Source organism: Myotis myotis, unplaced genomic scaffold (genome assembly GCF_014108235.1).
Source record: "Myotis myotis isolate mMyoMyo1 unplaced genomic scaffold, mMyoMyo1.p scaffold_m19_p_1, whole genome shotgun sequence".
In the NCBI taxonomy this organism is placed as follows: Eukaryota; Metazoa; Chordata; class Mammalia; order Chiroptera; family Vespertilionidae; genus Myotis; species Myotis myotis.
In genome coordinates, this window is record NW_023416313.1 from 115,907,950 (window position 1) to 115,931,944 (window position 23,995).

At 51.1% G+C, this 23,995-nt stretch overlaps 1 protein-coding gene across 1 annotated transcript; it reads right to left on the reverse strand.

The window, feature by feature from the left end:
• Nucleotides 1–415: 415 nt before the first annotated feature.
• On the reverse strand, nucleotides 416–17,112 carry INSYN1 (inhibitory synaptic factor 1). Its single transcript, XM_036348524.1, has 3 exons — nucleotides 16,082–17,112; nucleotides 14,978–15,683; nucleotides 416–5,325 (listed from the first exon to the last, which is right to left on the reverse strand). Exons 2-3 carry the CDS (start codon nucleotides 15,131–15,133, stop codon nucleotides 4,603–4,605), a joined length of 879 nt encoding a protein of 292 aa, XP_036204417.1. The 5' UTR covers nucleotides 15,134–15,683; nucleotides 16,082–17,112; the 3' UTR covers nucleotides 416–4,602.
• Between the last annotated feature and the right edge of the window lie 6,883 nt (nucleotides 17,113–23,995).

Consider the following 23,995-nt stretch of genomic DNA (forward strand, 5'->3'; position numbering starts at 1 on the left):
CAAGAGGATGGAGTGGCTCTGAAGGTGCCATGGGACTCTCAAGTCCCTTATGCAGCACTCATATCTTTCCCATCATGTACCCTCTGTTTTAGCAAGGTCTCTCTATAATCCCTGTGTGGCCGCCCCAGCATTTTTGGCCCATTTCCAGGTGCCCAAGTTCTACTCCTTCGTAAATGAATTCTATTTCAGTTCCCCCATCCTCCCAGAAGCCTTTTCTAGACATTCCAGCCCAAACTAAAGCCAGTTTGGGCCAGACCAGAAAGGGGCTGAGGGCAGCCTAGTCTTGCAGGTGCTGCCACAGATAGGACAAGGGGAAAGGCCACTGGACTTGGAGCTGTGTGGGTTTGTTGCCTAGTCAGTGCCCCGGACTCACAGGGAACTGGCGTGGGTTCTAGAAACCTGGGCCAAATGCTTCTGGGGTCCTGAGCATGGAGTTGAGGAGAGCAGGCCTGAGCCCTGGTGAGCACTGCTCAGTTGGCCAAGGGTAAATGTGGGCTCTGGAATGTCTGATAGGGTCCTAGGGCCCTGCAAGCTAGGCGTGTGGTAAGCAGAGTGAAGCCTAGATTCAGGTCTTGTTTCTGCGCAGGGGCTGTTTATTTGGGGCAGGGTACCACACCTTGCTGAGTGTCTGTTTTCTCATGTGTAAAATGGTAATCGTCTGTTATTTGGAGGGTTGTTGTAAAGTAGGTAAGATAATTTATGTGAAGTGCCTAAAGCATCAAATTGTACGTGTTCCAGAAACAGCAGCTCTTATGTAAGTATAAATAATAAATAATAACAATTCCAAATCTCCAGCTCCACCGATTTCTGTGTGCAACTTTGAACAAATTCCTTATTAGCTCATCCGCTTCCTCACCTGTAAAATAAAGATTCTGGTTCATCCATTTATTCAATAATTACTGAACAACTTATTATGTGCTGGGCGCAACTAAATCTGTCATTTAGTGTTAGCTAAAAAACATGGCACAGTGCCTGGCATATACTAGGTGGCTAATAAATGTCAGTTTTCTTACACAAGTTCCAGCTGGATGATGGGTGAGAGATGGAGGGCGGAAGGGGATGAGGTGAGGGTCAGAGTAAGGGAATTTAGGAGAGGTAGTGGTGGATATCTGTGTCTGCCTTGAATTCCCAGCTCCCCCTGGCCCTTATCCCTTCCATTGACAGGGTCTCACTTTGTCTCTAAGGGTGGAGGATGGTGCTGGGGTCTCCAAATAGTTCATCCCCCTTTCTGCTCCTTGGTCCCATCAGACCTTAGACTACATGGTCTGTCCCTTGCCTGTAAATGGAGACAATGAGGTCTCCTCATCCTCAGACATTGGAGACACTGCAATGTGCCCACCTCGTTAAAGTGGTGTCAGGCTGAGGACCTCCCCTCACTCCTCCCACTCCCAGAGTGGTCTCCTTGTCAAGCCAGCCCCCTATCTCATGCTCCTGGCTTCTTTCCCAGAGACCACAGGCTGGACTCACCACCACCTCTGGCTTATCAGCACTGAATCCCCACACCTCTTTGTTTTGACTTTGCCCAGCTGCTGAGCCACACCAGGCCAGTCCCTCCCAGGGAGCTGTGTGTATGTATGTGCACAAGCAACATGAGACCTGGCACGTAGGAGGCCTGCAATAAAAGCTGATTGAATGAATGCTCCCTCTGCAAATGGAGCTCATTCTTTCATTCTGCAAACATTTATTGAATGCATAATCCATTTGGTGCCAGGCTCTGTGTCAAGGGCCATCAATAGTAGCCAAGTTCTCCAAAGAATGAATGGCATTCACAGGTCTCCTGCTCCTGATACCCACATCCCACCATCTGGCTCTCAGACCCCAGCCCCTCCCACACCCCCAGAGACCAGGGCACTGTCTCCACCAGGGATATGACTATAGCATATGTTTGAGTACCAAGTCACTGAGTTTGGGATCAATCCTGGTGCCATACTTATCCTGTGCCCTTAGGCAAGTTATTAACTTCCCAGAGCTTCAGTTTCCTCATCTGGAAAACAGGTATAAATATAATTGCTTATCTCATATTTTCTGAGTGGAATAAATGCAGTAAAACATATGCTTAGGACATGCCCAGCGCATAGTAGGTGCTCAATGAGCATGAGCTGTTTATGACTATGACTCCTCCACAGCACTGGTTGTCACAAGTCTGAACTCACAGTAGATGGTCAGCAAAATAAGACTTCCTGTAAACAGGGAGATCTGATGGGACATTCTGGGAAACCCAGAAACTGGCGAAGAGATGGTGAAGAGCAGTGAGAGACTACCTGGAGGAGCAGGTGGGTCTGGAAGAAGTCCCCAGGATGTCTGTGTCTGCCTCCAGGACAGGGAGCTCATTACTCTGAAGCAGTGTATTTTGTGCTCACCAGCTCTGATAGTCACAGTTCTTTACATAGGTGACCACATTCTGTCTTTCAAGTCATAAGAAAACCATGGGGATCCGTGAGTGAGGTCCAGACTGATTGTGGCATATATATATGAGTAGCCAAGTACTTTTTAGGCCTTTGAAAACCTATGCCCGCTTCAATATCTACTTTCCCCTCCTCCAGGACACCCTCACTCTACTGCCCCATTTGGAGCAAGTAGCCAGGTGGTACATGCTAGCCATGGCCAGAGGAAATCACACAGAGGGGAGTGGAGTGGGGTCTCCCAGGAGAGGACAATGCCCTCACAGGGCTCTCTGTTTCTTCCTGGTGAAATGTGTGCTCTCTGCAGATGTCTTTTTCTTGACTGTTGCAAAGCTGTGAAACAAATAATCTTGCCACTGGAGAGCAAAAATGAGTCCCAAAGCTAGGTGTGCCCATACCTGGGCAGGGCCTGCCCCTCTTCACTGTCAGGCCATCCGGAAGGATGGAAGGACCCAGCCAGCCATCCTTCAGGGGAGCCCCTGGCATGCATCTTTTGAGCCAGGGTCCTATCACTAATCAATACCACTGCCCAAGAGTTTTCCTGGGACTGAGGGAGGAGCTCAGAGCTCTTATTCTCAGGTCTGGGCAGGAACTGCTAGCCTGGACCCACTACCCTGTATTTCCACTCCAGAGGTTGCACCCTGGTTGGCTATTTAGGGCCCAAGGGGAGACCCCAACACTGCAGAGCAGGCCTCCTAGGCCTGCCTGTCTCATCCTGACAGCATCCCTGGCATTTGCTCCAAACAGGCCAACATGGTCTCTGTCTCCCCGCCCCTGGGGGCTGGACAGTACCTCTCTGGCCATGCTCGCCTGGGCGCCCGTGTGTAGAGCCAGAGACCCTCCTGACAGTCCCTGGCAGGCTGTACCTCTGCTTTCATTAAATGTGCATCAGGGAGGCCCTGAGCAGTGACATCCTTGCACCGCCATCACTGCTTCCTTCCTGCTCTGAGCTATTGGAGACCAATAGCTCGTGGAGACCATCAAGCTGTGGCCCAGTTGATGGCAGTGGTTTCTTTCCCACCCCACTCAGGGATCCCAACCCTGGAAAACACTGGAATCTGAGTTGGGGTGCCACTGACCACAACACATATCCAGTGACTTGGAATTTACCAAGTCCTCATCTTGTTGAAGCTCCACAGCAGTTGGTGAGGTAGATGAACATTATCAGACCCCCTTCATAGATGAGGTAGATAGGCTCAGAGAGGCAAATGGACTTTCCCAAGATTGCACAGTTACTAGATAGCAGAGCCAGATATAGCCTGGAAACCATGTGCTCATGGGGGAAGGGGAGTGGAGGGGCACAGGCTCTGTGACCCTGGGCCAGTTACTTAACTTCTCTGAATCTCAGTCTTCTCATTTGAAAAATGGGAATAGCAATAGTTCCTGTCTTGTCAGGTTACTTTGAAAATTAAATTAGATTATGCTATACAATGTATTTAGCACAGTAGCGACATGGAGATATGCTCAGTAAATGTGAGCAATGGTTGGGATTATTAGCCCAATGATATTCAGATGCTGTCTCTGTATGGACCACGCCCCAGATGAAGCCTTGGTACCTCTAGGCTCCCATCTGTTTCTGTTGGTGTCATTTATGACCTGCCAAAGCGAACTCAGGGTCCCAGAGTGGAGGAGCAGCGGTAGAGCGGAGCCATTGGATTCCTTCCTGGGGCTGCCTGCCTGCAGACAGGTCAGGGGCCTATCTCTGGCCCATGGTGGCTGCTGCCTGTTTTCTCACATGGATCTCAGCAGCACTAGGGGCCTTGCTGGGGCTTTGCCATGAGTCTTTGATCTCTAGAGGACAAGGCTGAGCATGGAGCCACCCACTCCATGGGTGAAGCCACTTAGTCTCCTCCACATCATACTATTAGCCCTGGCTTTGGACACTACTTCTTGAGAGCCTGCCTCCTGCAGATGAATCCCTGGACATGGTCCAGGCCAGCAGCTTGACATTTGGACACCCCCTTCAGGAGCCCTGCAATGGGAAGGAAGGGAGGAAGGTTCTAGACACACTTCCTGGGACCTAGTAGGGAAGTAGGCATCTCTGTGCCTAAGATGAGCTCTGAGAAAGCTTTGGGGCCTGTGGGGCTGGATCCTCAGCATTTTAAAATTTTATTATGACTGTGTTTGTTTAAATATATATGTGTATATATTTATAACTCTATGTACCTCCCCCTACCCAACCCCAGTCCCCTCCCGGCCCCTAGTTTTTCCCTTTGGCTTTCTGTCTGGAGGCTGTGTAGGGAAGCACTGTCTGCGTGCTCTTGTCTGACACTGTTTGGGTGCTGCTGTTCCTCATGATCCTTCGTGTCTGCTCGGGGGCCAAGGTGGGGCCTGAGCATCGGCCAGTCAGTGGAGAGCGCCTTGGCTTGTTGGGGGCCAGGGAGGTCTTGAGGGGGCCCACATGGGCCTCTGTATGGGGAGGCTCTGGGGACAGGCCCACCTCCTCCTCTGCCGCTGCCTCCTCACCATCCCCCTCTTCATCATCACAGCACAAAGCATGGTAGAGCACTTTGTCGCTGAAGCGCACTCTCTCCCGTGTGCCTGGGGTCCGCTGGGGCAGTTGCCCCTTGAGAGGGCCGGTGCTGAAGGCCTCCTCACTGGAGGAGTCTGGGGTCTCCACCCGTGGCCCATTAGGAATGGGCATGCCACCGTTCATGAGTCGGTAGTCAGAACCAGCCCCTGGTCGTGTTGACTCGGCGGCGTCCATGGAATCTGAAGGGGTAGAGACATCCAGGAAGGAGCAGAACTCCCAGCTGTCTGAGAGGATGTCAGCTGTCGTGAAGTCCAGGTGGCCCAGGTCAAAGGGGCCACCTACACCGGCCTTGTCGCTGCTGGAGGTACTGCTCACAGTGGCCGTGGTCCAGTCATCTGGCTCCAGTTCAAAATCGAAGTCTGAGGTTAACTTATCTATCTGGCTCACCACCTGTCCAGGGAAGGGCAGAAGGATTAGAGTGGCCAGGCCAGACCTGGCATCACTTAGGTGTGAGCATGTGTCCCCCCGCCACCCCGTGACATCCCCCCTGCTAATGCCCCTACAGGATGGAGACTGGACTTGAGGTCACAGGCTTATTTGCTCTGTGGAGGCCCAAACTGGACCAGGGTGAAGAGAGCTTGTTTTCCATTCCTCAGTCTCTTGGGTGGAGGAGGGACTGTCTTCCAGCCTGTACATCATCCATTCACATACCCCTCTCCCCATAGCCAGCTGCTGTTCTGGAGCAGGGGAGGGGGTGTTTATAGGCTCTGGTGCTCAGAGCTTGATCTTCCTATGACTGAGAGGGGCTATTTAAAGAGGGTGGTTACCATATAAAAGGATTAGTGTAGTAAAGGTTAAAGGGGGCCAAGTATATAGTAATGGAAGGTGATCTGACTTTGGGTGGGGGCACACAATGCAATATACAGATCATGTATCATAGAAATGTACATCTGAAACCTATGACCCTATTGACCAGCATCACCCCAATAAATTTAATCAGAAAATGAAATCTATACTAATAAAAGACCGGAAGACCTTCTGGGAGACCTTCCAGACGTCTTTCCAGACAAAGCCATGGTGGCGGGGCTGAGGCAGAGGTGGTTAAGGGCAATCAGGCTGGCAGGGGAGGGCAGTTGGGGGCAAGCAGGCCAGCAGGGGGGGCAGCTGGGGGTGATCAGGCCGGCAGGGGTGGGGGCAGTTGGGGGGGATCAGGCCGGCAGGCAGAGTGTTTAGGGGCGATCAGGCAGGCAGGCAGGAGAGCATTTAGGAGCCAGCGGTCCCAGATTGCGAGAGGAATGTTCAACTGCCGGTTTAGGCCCAATCCTACAGGACATCCCCCAAGGGGTCCCAGACTGGAGAGGGTGCAGGCCGGGCTGAGGAACATCCCCTCCCATGCACAAATTTCATGCACCAGGCCACTAGAGGGCTGAGAGACTCCAGCAAATCTACTTAGTAGAGACATGAGAAAATGATATGAGGTGACCATGAGGAAGCATCCTGGGCCAGCCTGTGCAGCTGGTCAGTGACTGTCCCTCAAGGGTCTCCATCACTCCACCTCTGCCCCCAGAGCCTTCTCCCTCCTTCCTCTCCCTGGCCTCTGATGACTGGAGATCAATCCTGGCTTGTTGGGGAATGAATAAAACAAGCATTATTTGGTAAGCAATAAAAAACCCATCCATTCTGGGCCCAGAGGTGCCTGTTAAATGCACTTGGGATGGGAGGGGGGACAGTTCAGGTGCAAGGTCACTGCAACCTGCCCACCCCACGAAGACTAAAGCTCGGACTCCATGCAGGCAGCCCAGCCTCAGGACATCCCCCGACCTTGGCCACTGTCAGCACATGAGTCAGGGAGGATGATAGGGAAAGGAGAATCAAGAGGAGAGAGTCTTCAGGCCAAAAACAAAAATAGCAAAATATCAAAAGCAAAGTGGAGGAACCAAGAGACCCAGAGACAAAGGCATATGCAGTGAGTCACCAAGCCCAGGGCCCCTCCCGGTGTTCTTACCTGGAGTCAGATCAGCCAGTTAATTGATTACCTAATCAACAAAACTTTACTGAGGACCACAGCTATTCAGGGATGTGCTAGGTATTTGGTGAGGAGTGGGGGTGAGGAGGGCCCCACAGCGAAGAAGAAAGCAAAGACAAAACTGAGGCGTCAAGAGGAGTCTGGGTCACTGGGATGTCTGCTTGGTTAAGGGGTCAGGAGACCCCACGCAGGTGACCTGGTCAGTCAATTTTCCACTTAGGTCTCAGTTTCTCAATCTGTAAGTGGGGAGTTGGGTGAACTGGTTTATCTCCAAGGTTCCTTTCATCGCTGTGATTCTAGGAAAGGGTTCTGTGGGGCACTGGCGATAAAAGCGACGTTATCTCCCATCTCTGAGCACCTACTATGTGTCAGACTTTCCATCCATGAAATCATCATCTTCTGAGACCATAGATAATGGGCCTGAGGGACCAGTCACTGGGGAAGCTGAGATTACTGCCTTTGCCACACCCCTGCAAGACTGCACACTGCTCCAAGTGCTACTGTGATTCCTGGGCTTGAGTAGGCAATGGGCAAAGGGCTCTACCCTCCAATCTGGCCACCTCTTCTTATGTCTCTGACTCCAATGACTCCCCCTAACACAGAGAAGGTCACATCCCCCAGAAGTCCTTGCTCAACCCAATCCACATCTGAGGGCTGGTAGGAACCCTGGCCTCAAACTGGAATGTGTAACAGCCCACTCTCCGGAGTTTCTGATTTTGCAGGTTCTGGGTAAGGTTTGAGAAAGTGTAGATCTAACAGGCTTCCTTGTGCTGCTGCTGTTGGTCTGGGGACAAACTTTGAGAACCACTGACCTAGGGACCTGGTATTTAAGCTGATGAAAGAATAGCACCTCAGGGCATTGCTGGCTTCAGAAGTGGCCTTGTACCTCTGGGCAGCCACATCCTCCAATTAGACTCCCCAGAGCAAGCTAGATGCTGATAGTCTGCTGCTGAATAAGAGAAGGCAACACTAGCAGGAATCTGGAGTTAAATTTCTTGGCTGTCATGGCACAGATTTGGCTGAGGCTAGGCCAGGCCCAGAAGCTGGGCTCCTAACATACTGTGAGGAAGATCCAGGGAGCACAGGGCAGGATTCCTGAAGCCTTCAGGCCTGAACATACTCCCCCCATCCAAAAGGCCCTTCTCAGGTGGCCTTCACATTCAGGCCCTTCCTCTCCTCCCTTAGAACACCCTCTCTGGTTCCACCCTGGGGGTGTGGAGGGTAGTAAATGAGGGAGGCCTGGATTCAAGCCTCAAGTGTGGCTTTCCTGTTTCCAGTCTCATTTTCCTCCCCTGTAAAGTGGGATGACGCTCTTCTCCTCTCCCAGTTGGTGGGGATTTAATAGATATGAATGTGCATTAAACTGCAGAGTCAGCACATCCAAGCATCCAAGAACCTAGGCTCTGGAGTCACACCTAGGGTCCAACCCTGGCATCACAACTTACTAGCTTTATGACCTTAGCCAGGTTGCTCAAGGTCTCTGTGAGTATCTTCAGCCAAGGAGAATCCTAGTAGTACCTACTTGTTAGGTTGTTGTGACTATTTAATGACTTGATGCACAGAAAGCATGTAAAACAATACCCACCATGGACCCACCGTGTTGAGAGCCAACACGTAACCAGGCACCAGGCCCAAGAGCTGATGGGAGCCAGTTCTTCACCAAAAGAATGATACTCTGATGGGGACATTTCCAGTACCCGTGGCAGAATAATGGGACATGTTGGGCCTTTCAAACCCCAACACCTGGGTGGCACCTATGTTCCATGAAGTAGGGCTGTTTCCAGATGGAAACAGAAGAGGTTCTAAAAGCCAAATGGTTGAGGCTCACAGGCAAATCTGGCTCAGTTCGTTAGGTGGGATAGGTCAAACATATTTGATAAATGACATAAGTAAGAATCAGAAAGGGAAGTGAGATGCCCAGGGTACTCAGACTGTATGCAGAGCCTGGTCAAGCCTGTCCTTGGTGCCTCTCATTTCATGAGGTCAATGGGAGGGCAGGTGTGGGGCACGCCCCATGCTACCTGCCTCTCTGTTTGGATGTCTTGAAATCTGTAATTTCTGCCTGCAATTTAATAATCATTTTGCCTGCATGTAACTTGAGATCGTCTTAGAGTACAGGCAAAATAATTATATACACAGGATAAAAGAGGGGGAGAGGGGGAATGGAGAGAGAAATGAAACCATAAAAATCACAGAATCCTACAACCTCAAAGCCAGAAGGGATTGGAGACACTGTTGAGTCCATCCTTCTTATTGTGTTTACTGATAGGGAAACTGAGACTATAATGAGCTGAGCTGATACCAGAAGTCAGGAGTCCTGACTCCTGGGTCTCATCTTTTAAGAACATGAATTACCTGCTCAAGAGGGAACACTTGAGAGAAGGGCAGGATTGAGGGCTGAGACACAATCCCCTGGGGGGCCCAGGTCCTGACTCAGCCTCCGTCCTGATCACAGCTTTGGCTCCCCTCATCTGAACAAGTGCATCCACACTCATCTAGTGCATCCAGGGAACTTTCCAAAAAACCAACAGGACCTCTACTTCCAGTACTCCTGTGCTCCCCAAACTCCTGGACCTCCAAACACCACCCCACACCAAATGTGGCTAAGTGCCCTTTGCTCTCTTCCCTACCAGGCCTGCCTCCTTACCACACCTACACACTTACACCCTGAGCTCACTTCTGCCTCTGGGCCTCACCCGAATGCCTCACACCGTTCTTACTCACTCTATCTCACTTCCATATGGAAGTCCTCCTTGATCCCCAATTGAGGACAGGTTTCCTATGAAAGGCTCTCAAAGCACCTCATACCTTTCCTTAAAATATTATCTAGTATTTATCACTGCTGCAATGTTTTGAGCATATAGGTTATAATGTGGTTGATATCTTCTCCCCACAAGGAGTGGACCTGGAAATGCATCCCCACCATGCACCCCCAGTTTGGCAGAGATTGGTACACTCTTTACAAAACAGCCATTGAATGAATAGACGAGTTGAGACATCTTAATAAAAATTGCTGGGGTGTTCTTTTCTGAGAAAATGCTTCATGGTCCTGGACACCACAATATTGCCTGCCCCAGCCCTAGCTGCCTCTCCAAGAAAAGCATGGATGTGTTCCATAAAACCCTAGGGCAGCGATGGCGAACCTTCTGGGCGCGGCGTGTCAGCACTTTGAAAAACCCTAACTTAACTCTGGTGCCGTGTCACAGATAGACATTTTTTGATATTTGCAACCATAGTAAAACAAAGACTTATATTTTTGATATTTATTTTATATATTTAAATGCCATTTAACAAAGAAAAAGCAACCAAAAAAATGAGTTGGCGTGTCACCTCTGACACGCGTGTCATAGGTTCGCCATCACTGCCTAGAGTCAGGACCGAGGACTGGGAGTCCCACAACCTCTATCTCCTGTCCTCCCCCTCACCTCTGGCCCCTCACTTTTCTTGACAAGTTGCTACCTCCTTCCCTCCTGCCTAGCTCCCTGGGCAGCTGGTTATATAACTAGGGATTCTGCATTATTTATGACCACTGATTACTTTTTAATTCTGTGATTACGTTATTTGTCTTCCTGGGGGCTGTGGCGTTGGGGAGGGGGAGAGAGGTGACTGTGATTCATGACTCTCATCCTGCAATTTGGCCTAATTGGCCCCAGAGCTTCGAGAATCTGTCTGGAGGAGGAGAATGTAAAGGGAAAAGGGTGGCGAGAAAAAAAAGAAGAAAAAATCCGCACAATTCTTGCTGAGCTGTGGGTGATGGAGCTGACCCACTTTGGCACAGCTCTGTGGTCCCCAGCCTCTCCTGCTCCAGCTGCTTCCTGGCTGGGCCACATTTATCTCCTGCTGTATGACCCATAGCTCTCCTGGCGACCTCATATACAGCACCTTGCCGATGGGACAGCACAACTGCATGGGCCTGATCCCCAAGAAAATCAGGTGGGGGGGGGGGCGGTCTTCACTGCCACTCCAGGCTGCAAAAGGGTTTTGCCCACCCCTCCATCCTCCGGAGGTGTTCAGGCCAAGGTGGGCAACTTAAGTTATATCCTACCCAATAGCCAGTGATGATGTGAGGGATACTAGTGATCAACACAGGAACATTTTGAGCCCCATTCTGAGTGACATCTTGGGGAGAGGGTAACCAAGGAGGAGGCCAAGTACCTACTCAAGGTAAGCTCAACATTTGGGGGGCCAAGAACAAGGTCCTATACCCCTGCCTTTGTGGGCTCCCAATTAGTATGAAGCAGGGAGAACAGTGGGGAGGCAGATTCCCACCCAGAAACACAATGAGATTCCTGGGGAACGTGTGGGATTCTCACAGGACAAAATCCAAATTCTGTACTGTGGCCTGCATGCCCTGTGTGCCCTGGCATCCTGCTCTCCACCTCCTAGTTCCCTCCACTCCAACTGCATCAGCTTCCTTGCTGATCCTGACCATGCCAAGCACACTTCCTCCTCAGGACCTGCTGCTCCCCCTGCTTGGAGGCTCATTTCCAGATATCCATTTGACTTGTATGTATTCTCACTTCCTTTGGGTCTTTGTTCAAATGCCATCTCATTGGAGACCTGCTTCCCAACCCCATCACCAACCCCTTGCCTCCGCCAGAAGAGGGTAGGACTGCCTGCTGCAGGGCCCTGGGCCTGACCTCCCTGATCATGGCTAAGATGCCAATGTGACTCCAAAAGAACAAGGGCTCACACAGAGCTGAGGAGCAGGCTAGTGCTCGAACAGTTCATCAGTAATATCTAACAGATACGGAGCTAGTTTTGTGCCCATTGCTGCATGAAGTACATTGTATATAATATCACATTTAATCCTCACAACCATCATAGAGCTGGTGAGGGTGAGGAGGCATACTATTCTGTATCCTCATTTTAGAGATGCAAAACAAAAGCACAGAGAGGTAAAGTAACTTTCCTAAGTTCACACAGCTAGGAAGGTGGTGGAGAACATATGTGAACTAGAGACATCTGGCTGCAAAGCCCAAGCTCAGCCCGTAGGCTGTGCTGCTTCTCCAAATTTTGATTCACAGAATTCTGAGGAGCTTAGAGAGCCTGCTGGGACTGGCCTGGCACCTGGAGTACTAGGGACCTAGGAGAAATGAAGGCTAGTTAATGATTGACTGTCACATCTCTGCAGCACAATTTTTGCTTTCAACACACTTTTACATTTCTTACCTCACTTAGTCCATAAAACTATTTTCCCCACCCATGGGACAGAACTTGCCCCCTATCCCTTGGGGAGAGCCAGGAGTTTGGGAGAACAGGAGAGGTATGGGAGAGGGAACGCCAAATCCTTCAGGGGTATGAGTAGGTGTTGGTACTCCAATACATCCTTGTAAGATCACTCTGAGGTGTGAATTATCATCATTCCCATTTTAGAGATGAGCAGACTGAGGCTCGGGGGCCTGGGGAGCAGTGCTGTAGTGTTTCTCATCTTTCTATGATGCTCAGGAAGTGAGGAGGCTCTGCTGTGATCCATGGTATGTGGGGAAGGGAGCAGCAGATGGAGAAGGAGGATAGCAGAGGGGCTATAGCTAACTAAGCCCTTCCTCTCTGCTGGCCTTCCTCCCTCATCCAGCACCCTGCGCTGCCCTCTGGCAGTCTTGGATGTAAATCTTGGCTTCACATCTAAGTGCTTCACCCTCCTGAGACCAGAACTCAGTTGGTGAACTCTGTGCTGGTGCTGCCTAAAGAGTGGAGTGTGATAAGAGAACTCTCTCAACCTTGGGCCTACCCATGCCCCCACTGAAAAATGCCACCCAAAGTGACTGAGAAGGAGAGCCAGGCAGATCCATTGGAGGATCAAGAGCCAAGCTTACAGGTTCCTGGTGGTGGGGGTGGGGTGGGTGGGTGCAAACCTTTATCTCAAACCAGGACCTGGCACCCCTAAGCGGTAACCCCATTCCTGACAAACCCCATCTCCTAGGAATAGTATCTCCTCTTCTGCCTGGGTCTCTGTAGGCCTCACCTGCCTCTCCCAACACTCCTCTCTGTCCATCACCCCATCTCTAGACCCTGCCTAGGAGATGGGGAAGCTCTGAGACCTGCCCCCCACCCCCCCGCTTCCCAGCTGGGTGCCATTGGCAGTGGGCAGGTGGTGGCATACGGGGTAGATTCTGGTTGCCACAGCAACCTGCCAGAGTCTTGGGTGGAGGCACATGGCCTATTGCGGGTATGGGGGGAGGGGACTCATCTTTCTCTGTCCTGGCTCAGGCCTCTGGGGGTTGCACAGCCCATGAACCTGAAGCTCTGCTGTTCAGGACATGGGAATAGGTGAGTGTGTGTGCTGAGAAGAGAGGGAGAGGCTATCTCAAAGATCTGCAAGTAAATCCTAATGCTTCTGATCCTCCTGCCTCACTCCCTAAAGGGCACCCCCTCAGAGTATCACAGAATGAGCATAAGGTCTCAAGTCTAGAAGGTCCCTAAGAAAATGGAATGAGGCTGCTCGTTAGCCCACCTGCTGAAGCCCCAGAGCAGGAATCAGGACCTGAGTTCTACTGAGTGCCCCTGGTAGGCTCTGTGACCTTAATCAAGCCTCTATCCCTCTCTGGGCCTCAACTTCTTCAACAGTAAATGAATAGGGCTGGGCTGGATGACCTGTGTGATGCCTTCAAGCTCTGGATGGCTCTGCTGGGAGTGGGAGTGGGGGTGGGGGTGGGGATGGGAAGAACAGATGCCTGCAAGATATTCAGCTGGTCATTTGGGAATAGGCTCTGTACTATATCAAAACTCACCCCCAGGCTTAGAGTCCACCCTGGTTCTTTCTGGGTAGGCCTGCTGAGGCATAGGTCCCATGCCCCTGCTCAAGACAGACTCTGGACAGTTCCCATGACTCTGATGGAACCACAGAACACATGAAATAGATGGGGGGTGGGGAGGCATGAGGTGGGGATGGTAGTCCTTCGGAACAATGAGGCTGAGGGAGGAGGAGTTACTCATAGGCAATGACCACTAAATTGCATTCCCCAGAGATGTTCAGCCCACACCCTGGCCAGCCCAGTTCACACCACACCTCTCTCTACCTGTAGCAACAGCCATCTCTGCCTCCTGAGGAAGGACTTCCTGGCAGGCTCCATGAGGCTGACTGGGCAGAGAGGCTGCCTGCCCAACCTTAGCTCCTGGCCCGAATCTCCACTCTGAAGATTCAAACACCCCCTGCTCCTTGGCTCTTGGGCCAGGCTAGAAGACCACCTTGCCAGTCTGGAGTTGGTATCCACCATCACCTCCTCTTCTCAATCTTTCTAGAGCCCCCATCTCCCTGCACATCTGGCTGGGAGAGCCTGAATCCATAACTCCAATTCAATCACTCTCCCTGCCATCTCTGCAGGGGCCCTGGTTACAAGGAGTTGAAATTTGCCTAAAGCCCACCTGGCTGGCATAATGGTACTCAGTGGGAAAATTCAGGCCAGTGGCTCAGAACCCTGGTCATGCATTTTAGGCTCGAACACAGCCCAGGGGGCAGGGCTGAGGACTCTCTGGGTGACTTCAATCTTGGCCAAAAATGTTCAGAACTACGGGATGGGGATGCACCCCTGTAGAGGAGATTCCTGCCCCGCCAATGTACACAGGAACTCTCAGGCCCACTAGCAGCCCCCTAGTCTCATTCCCACCTCAGGGCAGGGAGGAACTAATTTTTTCGGGATCAAGGGTTTTGTAATATCTGGGGAATGCTCCAAGCAGTGGGGACTGCCTCATTGAGCCATCTACACTCTCCCAGGGCCCCTTGTGACCAGCAGATGGTGGGGGTCAAAGGTCAGCTTAGGTTCCAGAAGAGGTTATTGTGGAACTCAGTCCTTATTGGCCATCTTGGCAGCCGAGTCATAACCACAGAGCCATGGGCCCATTACATGCTGTCCCAATGCTCTCTGCAACCGAGACCCGCCCTGCCCTGGGCTATTGTAAGATTTTTAGCAGAGCAGACTTGGGGAAAGGAGAACAAGATGGAGGTACCCAGCAGAGTGGCACACATGCACACAGCTTTGGGCGCGCACACACACACACAGAAACATACATGCCAGAGTATGTTTTTGTGCCAGGCCCAGGAAAACTGGTTTAGGGTCCGTCTGGCCCCTCACTCACCTCCCTGAGCTCCTTGGCCACCTCTTTGAGCTCCCGTAGAATGCCCTCCAGCTGCCCGATGACCATCTTCATGCGCTGTCGAATCCGCTCACGTTCGCCACCACTGCTGGGGTCGTCACTGGGCTGCCCGAGGTCCGGGGTGCCCCGAATGTTCATCCTTTACCACGTGGCTGCAGGCCTGCCCATACTCCCCCCAGCCAGGCACACACTGCGTCTGCCTCCACAGAGCCCCTCTCAGCCAGGCAGAGCTCCACATCTTAACGGCCCCCCAGCCCACGCTGGCCCTGGGTGGCCCTCACCCAGCCCCTGACTCCTGCCACCCCGCCTCCTTTGCCTCTGGATGGGGAATGGGACACCCAGAAGGAGACAAGGGGTCAAGATGAGGACATAGAAGGGCAGGGGAGGGGTCTTGGATCTCAGGAGCCCTTCAGGACTTGAAGTGCCTATAGGTGTGCTGGGCTGATGTCTGGCTGAGCCTGGACACAGAAGCAGGGAGATGACTCTGCAGGGACTAAGGGTAAGAGATGCCCTTGGGATTGGGGAAGGCAGCACAATCCCCTCACGACTCTTGGGCAGTTGCAAAGGCAGAGGTCTCTGGTTGCAAGTGACACCTGCAGAATGACTGTGGCTGGGGTCTTCCAGATGTGGAGGGGGCTCCAGATGTGGACAGCTCTGGGAAGGGAGCTGGACGGAGGAGAGCAGACCCCTGCAGAGAGAAGCCTGGCATCAGCCCTCCCAGGCTGCAGCACCAGCCGGCAATGCTACTGCCTCCATCCTCTCCACAGCCGGGCACCCTTCCTCGCTGGGGATTTAATGTTTTTCTTTGTGGGGAGGGGTGGTGGAGGCAGATGGTCTACAGCACAGCCCCTCTTTGGGAAGAAAAAGAGGGAGCCCCTGCTTTAGAGGCAGAAGTCCTCAGCCTGCGATGGGGCACCGAGCACCAGGTCCCCCCAAACACCCCTCCCCAGCCAGGCCTTGCCCTGGAGGTTCACCAGAGGGTCTCTCCAGTCTTCTGTCCTCCCTCGTAGTGCCCCCAGGGTGCCCTCGTTCCCAGCAGACCCTCCCTTTCCCAGCCCAGCCTTCCCTTAGAACCCCCGGACTCACCGAGGGTGAGGGCACCGGCCTGCCTTCCGAGTAGCGTGGGGGCCAAGCCCCAGATGAGGTTGGGGGGCCCCCCAGGCTCCCTAGGGCGGGCTTCTCTCTCTGGACCCTTCGGCCCCTGGCCTCAGGGAGGTCCTCAGAACCGCCCCGGGAGACATCTGGGCGGTGGGAGGGGCGGGGCCTCTGCGCTCCCCGACCGGGGGCAGGAAAAATGTCCCCCAACCCCCGCCAGGCGCCGGGTGGGGCCTGGGCGAGAAGGGTCTGGTGGGTCTGCGGCTCTCAGGCCACAGGTGACCCGGGCGTAGGGCGTCCCGGTGCGTGAGCCAAAGTAGCTGGGATCGGAGGGCGCCGGGATCCCCTCAGCCCGCGCCCGGCATCCCCCGGGCTCGGCACGGTCCAGGCTTCGCTCGGTCCAGTCCAGACGGAATGAGCGGGCACCGCTGGGTGCCCCGGACGCACTCAGCCCGGACCCAGGATGTCCGCGCTTCCGCACCCGCGGCGTCCCGAGCGGCCGCGAGGGTCCGAGCAGCCCAGCCCCGCTCTCGGCCGGCGGCCGGAGAGAGCGCTGCCGCCGCTCATCCACTGTCGGAAAGGCCGGGGGAGGCGGCGTCGGCCGCGGGACTGGTCCCCGCCGGCCCGGCCAGGAGCGCGCAGGCGGGGGACCCGGCCCGCTGGTTCGGCAGCCCGGGCGCGGGCGGGAGCGGCGCGAGGCGGAGGAGAGGAGGCGACACGAACGGGAGGAGAAGGCGCGGCGAGGGGCGGGCGGGGAGGGCGCGCGGTGGCCCGGCCGGCAGGGAGCACCGGGTTCGCAGCCCGTGCCCAGGAGCCACCGCCTCCCGCCGGCTCCCACCCCGCTCGCCGCCTCGCCAGCCCCCGGCGCCGGGCCGCTGCCGGCGGGGCACACAGGCGCCGCCCGGGGCTGGGCCTCCCTCCGCGGCCTCGCCCTGACCCGCCCCGCCGGGCTCCGCGGGCCTGGGCCCGCTCCTCGAGGGCCGCCCCGCGCCTCCCGCGCCCGCCGCCTCCCGCCCCCCGCCGGCTGGCCGCCCCGGCGGGCGCTGCTCCCACCAAGACCCCGGGCTCCGCGGCTCCGCGCGCTCGGCGCCGGCAGGGAAGGGCCGCCCCGCGCGGGGAGGGAGCTTTTAAAGCGACATACACGCCTCCCAGTGCTGAGCGCGAGAGCGCAGCGGGGTTCTCGCCACCCCGGTGATGGGGAGATGGCCTGCGCTGATGGGGAGATGGGGCTGGAGGCGACTAGCCCGGCTGGACTCCGCTGACCTCGGGGCACCGAGGGACAGCAGGCTAAGGCTACGGACTTAGCTCTTTCCCACCTTTCCAGACACCCCCATTGCCCCTTCCCCCACCGCCATGCACCCCTCGCTTCTCCGTTGGCTAAGTTTCCCGCATCCAGACCCTTTCCTTCTAGCACACCTCAAACTACCCCAGACATGACCTTAAATCAGATTAATTCAGGAAACAAAATATGGGCAACTTTTACTGAGCACCTACGGTGAGCCAAGCTCTGGGCTGGAGGGCTGGGAATCGGAGGCTCCGCAGATGACAGGTATGCGTTAGACACAGGTCACTTTGTTCCGTTATTCAACTACTTACTCAACACTTATTCAGCACCTCTGTGGACCAGACCCCATATACTAGACTCTGGGGCACAGGAAGGAAAAGGCAACATTTTAGGAAGCTCACACTCCGGGGGGAACACTGGGGAGTAAACTCAAGGGTGGTAAACACAGGACAAAATCAAGTTCTAGAAGCATGTGGTGAGTGGCAGGGAGGGCAGGGAGAGCGGGGAGGGCGGGGAGCAGCCCAGGCCTGGGCTGGCAGCCTCTCCGGGGAGGCAACCCTGAGCTGCAGGAGCTAGCCAGGTGACTGTCAGTGTGAGGAGGTGAGCTGGGTTGAACACTCCAGGCAGTGAAGGGGAGGACCAGCAGGGCTCAGGTGCAGAAGAGAGGGGAGTGTCAACCGTGGCCTTTTAGAAATACCGTTTTGACAGCTCTAGAGGAAGAACGAAACGATCCTGGAGAGACTCGGAGCCCATGGTTAGAGCTTGGATTTTATTCTGGACAGAGGAACCCAGATTTTTCAGGGGTGTTGTGTTGGTGGATCTGAGGCTAGACCGAAGGGAGGAGACCAGTTAGGAGGCTGTTACTGGAATGGAGCTGAGAGAGGAAGGACTAAGATGGCAGCAGGGATAGAGGGGAGGGGATGCTTTGAAAAATAATTTAGAAGAACATGGCAGGACTTGGTTGAACTTTAAGAGGAAGGGAGAGTCCAGGAGGACCCTGACTTATAGCGTGGGTGCCTGAGTAGATGGTTGCACCACCAATTGTGTTAGAGAACAGAGGGGAAGAACAGGTCTTGGGTGAGGAAGAGGAGTCCAATTTGGAACAGGTGGAGATATCCTGAAGACATGAGTATATGGGTCTATGGCTGGCCTGAGAGTTTTTTGTTTGTTTATTTATTTTGTTTTTAATCATTATTAGGGGGGATGAGATTGAGCAGAAATACAAAAGTGGCAGGTCCAGGCAAGTCTTGGGAAAGAGTCCCTGAGTGAGATGAACAGGGACTGTCAGGGAGGCAGGAGGAGAACAGGATGTGCAGGCCCAGGAGGGAAGCATGTGCTCAGCAGTGTCGAAGGCTGCAGCGAGCAGTTGTGACAGAAGGAATGGAAAGCCTCCATAAGAGGCCACTGATGTGGCAGGGGCAGGTTTTTGTGGGGGAAGGGAAGGAAGGTGGCAGGAGCTAAACTGTTGGACATTGAGGGATGAGTGCTTGGTGAGGAGTGGGAGTGAATATAGGTGCTACTGTTAAAAGTCCAAACAGGGTTGTAGAGATCTTGAACTAGAGGTGAATGAGGGTTCAAGGGAGATGGGGCTGGATGATGATTTGAGGCTGGCCCATGGGGAACTTGAACTCTAAGGACAGAGATTATTGTGCTTCCATCACCACCATCCAAATTCAGACGCTTCCTCGTGAAAAGCTGAACTTTGGGGGATCCAAGATGGTGGCCGACAGGCTGCAAGACGGTGTGTGAGTGAGAGAGCGAAAGGAGAGTGTGTGGGCGTGGGGTAGTGTCCGTATTTGTGATGAGGGACTATATTCCACAGGACTGTTGGGGACTGGCAAACCATGCTCCCCTGGCCAGGCAGCCTCTACCACCGCCGAAATCTCTCCCAGAGCAGCCGGCTCGCTCTGCCGCAGGGACCGCGCCGTCTTGAAAGGGAAAGGGGCTGTGATGGGAAACCCAGCCTTACCTTCAACCGGGGAGACCTCGGATACCTCCCGGGACGCTACAGCCACAACATCCAGGGACCAGCTGCCTCAGCTGTGAACCCATGAACACCGAGACTCCAGCCTTCCCAGTCGCGGGTGCCTAAAAAGTTTGTTTAGGGCAGCGGTTCTCAACCTGTGGGGATCGAACGACCCTTTCACAGGGGTCGCCTAAGACCATTGGAAAACACATAATTACATATTGTTTTTGTGATTAATCACTATGCTTTAATTATGTTCAATTTGTAACAATGAAAATACATCCTGCATATCAGATATTTAATTATGATTCATAACAGTAGCAAAATTACAGTTATGAAGTAGCATTGAAAATAATTTTATGGTTGGGGGTCACCACAACATGAGGAACTGTATTAAAGGGTCACGGCATTAGGAAGGTTGAGAACCACTGGTTTAGGGGGAGAGAAAATGCCGCCGAATAGGCAGATGAGTCCTGCGCCTTCTCACAGAGCAGATAGAAGGAACAGCTGAATCGAACAACGTCCACCCGGAATTGGCTAATTAAACACAGCTGGTGAGGCAATCCGTGGATGGACAGGTCAGAGATCACCTAGAGAGAGGTGTGATCTGGGATCCAGGCTGGAGGGAGAAACGTGCACAGCGGGAACTAGAATCTCAGAGGGAGACTGCACCCCACCAAGTCCGAGGCCCTTGGGATCAGGGTAGTCCTTGAATGTGGAAGGGAGTCCAGAGGACTGCTGGCAGAGGGGGACTCTAGATCTAAGCCCACAGCCATGGGAAACTGTGCCCAGAAAGGCAGCCTGAAGTTCTATACCGGCCATGCAGTGCCGGGGAGGGGGGAAAGATGGGAGTCAGTGTGGTTCCTTTGTCTTTTTTTTTTTACTTCCTTGCTTTTGCTTGCTAAGTCTAATACATAGGATCTTCCAATTAAAAACACTCACTGAGACTGCAGGGGAAAGTTGCTTCTGTGGAAACTAGGGATCAGAATAAGGAGAGATGAGCAGGAAACCAGCTCTGGGTCAGTCTATCCCTGCAACCCAGTATTAAGTGCGTCAGGGAAAGAAGAGTCTAAACCAGGGGTGGGCAAACTTTTTGACTCAAGGGCCACAATGGGTTCTTAAATTGGACCGGAGGGCCGAAACAAAAGCATGGATGGAGTGTTTGTGTGAACTAATATAAATTCAAAGTAAACATCATTACATAAAAGGGTACGGTCTTTTTTGTTTTGTTTTGTTTTATTCATTTCAAATGGGCCGGATCCAGCCCGCGGGCCGTAGTTTGCCCACGGCTGGTCTAAACACTGGGTAGAGGGGCCATTTTGTCCTGGAAACTAATCCAAAAACATAGGCACTCAGGGGTTGTGTCAGAAATTGACTCTTGTTAAATACAACTGAAGGCAGGCAGAGAAACAAAGTGAGCAGAGAGATCCCACCTGCTTGAAAACAAAGTTGTGGCTTATGACACAGAGGAGCTGTGGATCACAGGGAACTTCAACACTGTGCTGACTACCTGACAGGAAACAGATGTGCCAGGCAGAACAGTAGAGGAAGTGAATGACCTTCACTACTTCACTTTTTAATTTTTTTCTTTTACTTAAGAAATTAAAAATGTCTATTTCTTTTCTCACTTAATTTTTACTTTTTTAAATTAATATGTTTTATTATTATTATTACTACTACTATTTTACCTTTTAAAAAAAGTTTTATTTTTTCTTTATTTTATTTTATTCTGGGATTAGTGTTCTACATTCTACTTTTATTTTTCTTTTAGCATTATTTTACTCTATCTCAACTTTTCCTTTATGCCAACACTCTCTTCCTCACTCTTCCCCCTTTTCATCCTGTTTCTCTTACTCTGTTTCTGCTTTAGTTTTTCTCTTTCCTTTTTACTCCCTGTTAAAAATTGATCTTACTCATATATCTAATTTCCTCTCCCCTGCTCCAAGTCCATGCATAGTTCTCTCTCCCCTTTCTTCACTATCCAAATTTTTTTCTTCCTCTCATTTTTTCCTTTTTCTTTCTTTCTGTCTTATTGTTTGTTTGATTGTTTATTAGTTTGGTTTTTTCATTTTTCTCTTCTTTTTTTGCTTCTGTTTTTCCTCTCCTCACTTGTTCTCTTCTTCTACTAATAGCTTAATTAATTCCAATCACCAACTCAGGCCTATCTACTCTCTATTTTCCTTTTTCAATAATAGATGAATATATAAATAGATAGATTTAAATAAGGGGGAAATATTTTTTATATATAAATTTCTTTTATATATATACTAGAGGCCCATTGCATGAAGATTTGTGCAATAGGCCTTCCTTCCCCTGGCTGCCAGCACCGGTTTTCCTCTGGCACCCAGGACCCAGGCCTTTGGTCCAGCTGCAGCAGAGAAGCCAAGCCTCTTCAGTCTTCAGTCATCTTCAGTCTTCAGTCTTCAGTCTTCAGTCTTTGCTCAGGCCAGAGCCTTCAGTCTTTACTCCACACCTGCATATGCAAATTGGCCCAACAAAGATAGCGGGTTAATTTGCATACTCATCCTGATTGGCTGGTGGGCGTAATGGAGTGATGGCCAATTTGCATGTTTCTCTTTTATTAGTGTAGATTTTTAATTTATATCTATTTCTTTTCCTTTTTTTGTAGTTTGTTTTTTACTTTTCTTCTTATACACTCATTCTCTTTCTACCTCCTCTATACTGAATGTGGCCATTTCCCCATTCATCCAATCCTTGACCTTACCTTCTGGAAATAAGCTCTGCGTCCTCAGATTCAGCTGGTTGTTTGTTGTTTGGGTGTTTGTTGTTTGCATATTTTGGATTAGCTGTTGGTTTTTTGGAGTTTTCTCTCCATATATATATATTTCCCCCTTCTTTTTTCTTCTCTTTCTTTTCTATCTTACATTTTTTCCTTTTCTCAATATCATTTTTGCACTCTTTTCTCTCCCCTAATTCTCTTTTCTCTGGTGGTCTTCTTTAATTGGGCTTATTGGTATTGTGAATACATTTGTGTTTCGTGTCCTGTTGTTGTGTCTGGTTGTGTTGTATTTTGACCCTTTAAGTCAATGCAGGAGAGAGAGAGCTATATAACTAGACACCCTGAGAGGAGTGATCATGGGGAGACAAAGAAACAGCCCCCATATGAAAGAAAAGGAGGAATCACCAGAAAAGGAAGTAAACGAAATGGAGGCAAGCAATATGTCAGAGAAAGAATTTAGAGAAGTGGTCATAAGGATGCTGAAAAGGATGAGACAAATTCAACAATATGTGTAAGAACAAAGAAGAAATGAAAAATGACATCGCTGCAATAAAGGACACAATAGAAAGCATCAACAGCAGACTAGGAGAAGCGTAGGACCACATCAGTGAGCTAGAAGAAAAGGTAGGAAAAAATACCCAAGCAAAGCAGCAACTGGAAAAAAAAACTTAAAAAACAGGAGGAGAGCCTAAGGGAACTTTGGGACAACACGAAAGAAAACAACATTCGCATAATAAGGGTACTAGAAGGAGAGGAAAGTGAGCAAGGAATAGAAAACCTGTTTGAAGAAATAATGACAGAAAACTGCCCTGATATTGGGAAGAAGAAAAAACTCACACAAGTCCAAGAAGCTCACAGAGTCCCAAACAAGATGAACCACAAAAGACTGACACCAATACACATCATAATTAAATTGGCAAACACCAATGACAAAGTAAGAATCTTAAAGGCTGCCAGAGAGAGACAGAAAGTTACCTACAAGGGATCTCCCATCAGACTATTGACTGATTTATCAACAGAAACACATCAGTTCAGGAAAGAAATGGAATGAAATATACAAAATCATTCAAAGGAAGGGTCTGAATCCAAGAATACTGTACCCAGCAAGGCTATCAATCAAAATTGAGGTTGAAATCAGGAGCTTCACAGACAAAAAAGGACTAAGGGGGTTTATTACCATCAAACCAGCAATGCAAGAAATGCTAAAGGGATTGCTGTAAAAAGAAGAAATAGGAAGGGAAGAAGGAGCACAGGCATAAATAATAAAAATGACGACAAACAGGTACCTATCAATAATAACTTTAAATGTCCTAATCAAAAGACAGGGTAGCTGAGTGGATAAGAAAACATGACCCATATATCTGCTGCCTATAAGAGACCTACCTCAGAACAAAGGACTCACATAGACTGATGGTGAAGGGATGGAAAAAGGTTTTTCAGGCGAATGGAAATGAAAAAAAAGCTGGGGTAGCAATACTTATATCTGACAAATTAGACCTCAAAGTGAAGCCATAACAAGAGATAAGGAAGGCCACTTCATAATATTAAAGGGAGCAATTAAACAAGAAGATATAACTCTGGTAAACATATATGCACCCAATACAGGAGCACCCAAATACATAAAAAAAAAACTTCTGGAGGACATCAAGGGAGAGATTGACAGCAATACAGTCATAGTAGGGGACATTAACACCCCACTAACACCACTGGATAAATCCTCTAAACAAAAAATCAGCAAAAAAAATCAATCCTAAATGATTCACTAGATCAGATGGAATTAATTAACATCTTCAGAACATTTCACCCCAAAGCCACAGAATATACATTCTTCTCAAGTGCACATGGATTATTTTCAAAGATAGACCACATATTGGGACACAGGCAAAGTCTCTCCAAATTCAAGAAGATATAAAT

What these genes read in the sequence shown, in the direction of transcription:
- INSYN1 (XM_036348524.1), bottom strand. Translation starts at nt 15,133, where the DNA reads ATGAACATTCGGGGCACCCCGGACCTCGGGCAGCCCAGTGACGACCCC. An exon ending in TGGCCAAGGAGCTCAGGGAG is followed by an intron (nt 5,326 to 14,977) that starts GTGAGTGAGGGG and finishes TTCCCTGGACAG; the next exon opens with GTGGTGAGCCAGATAGATAA.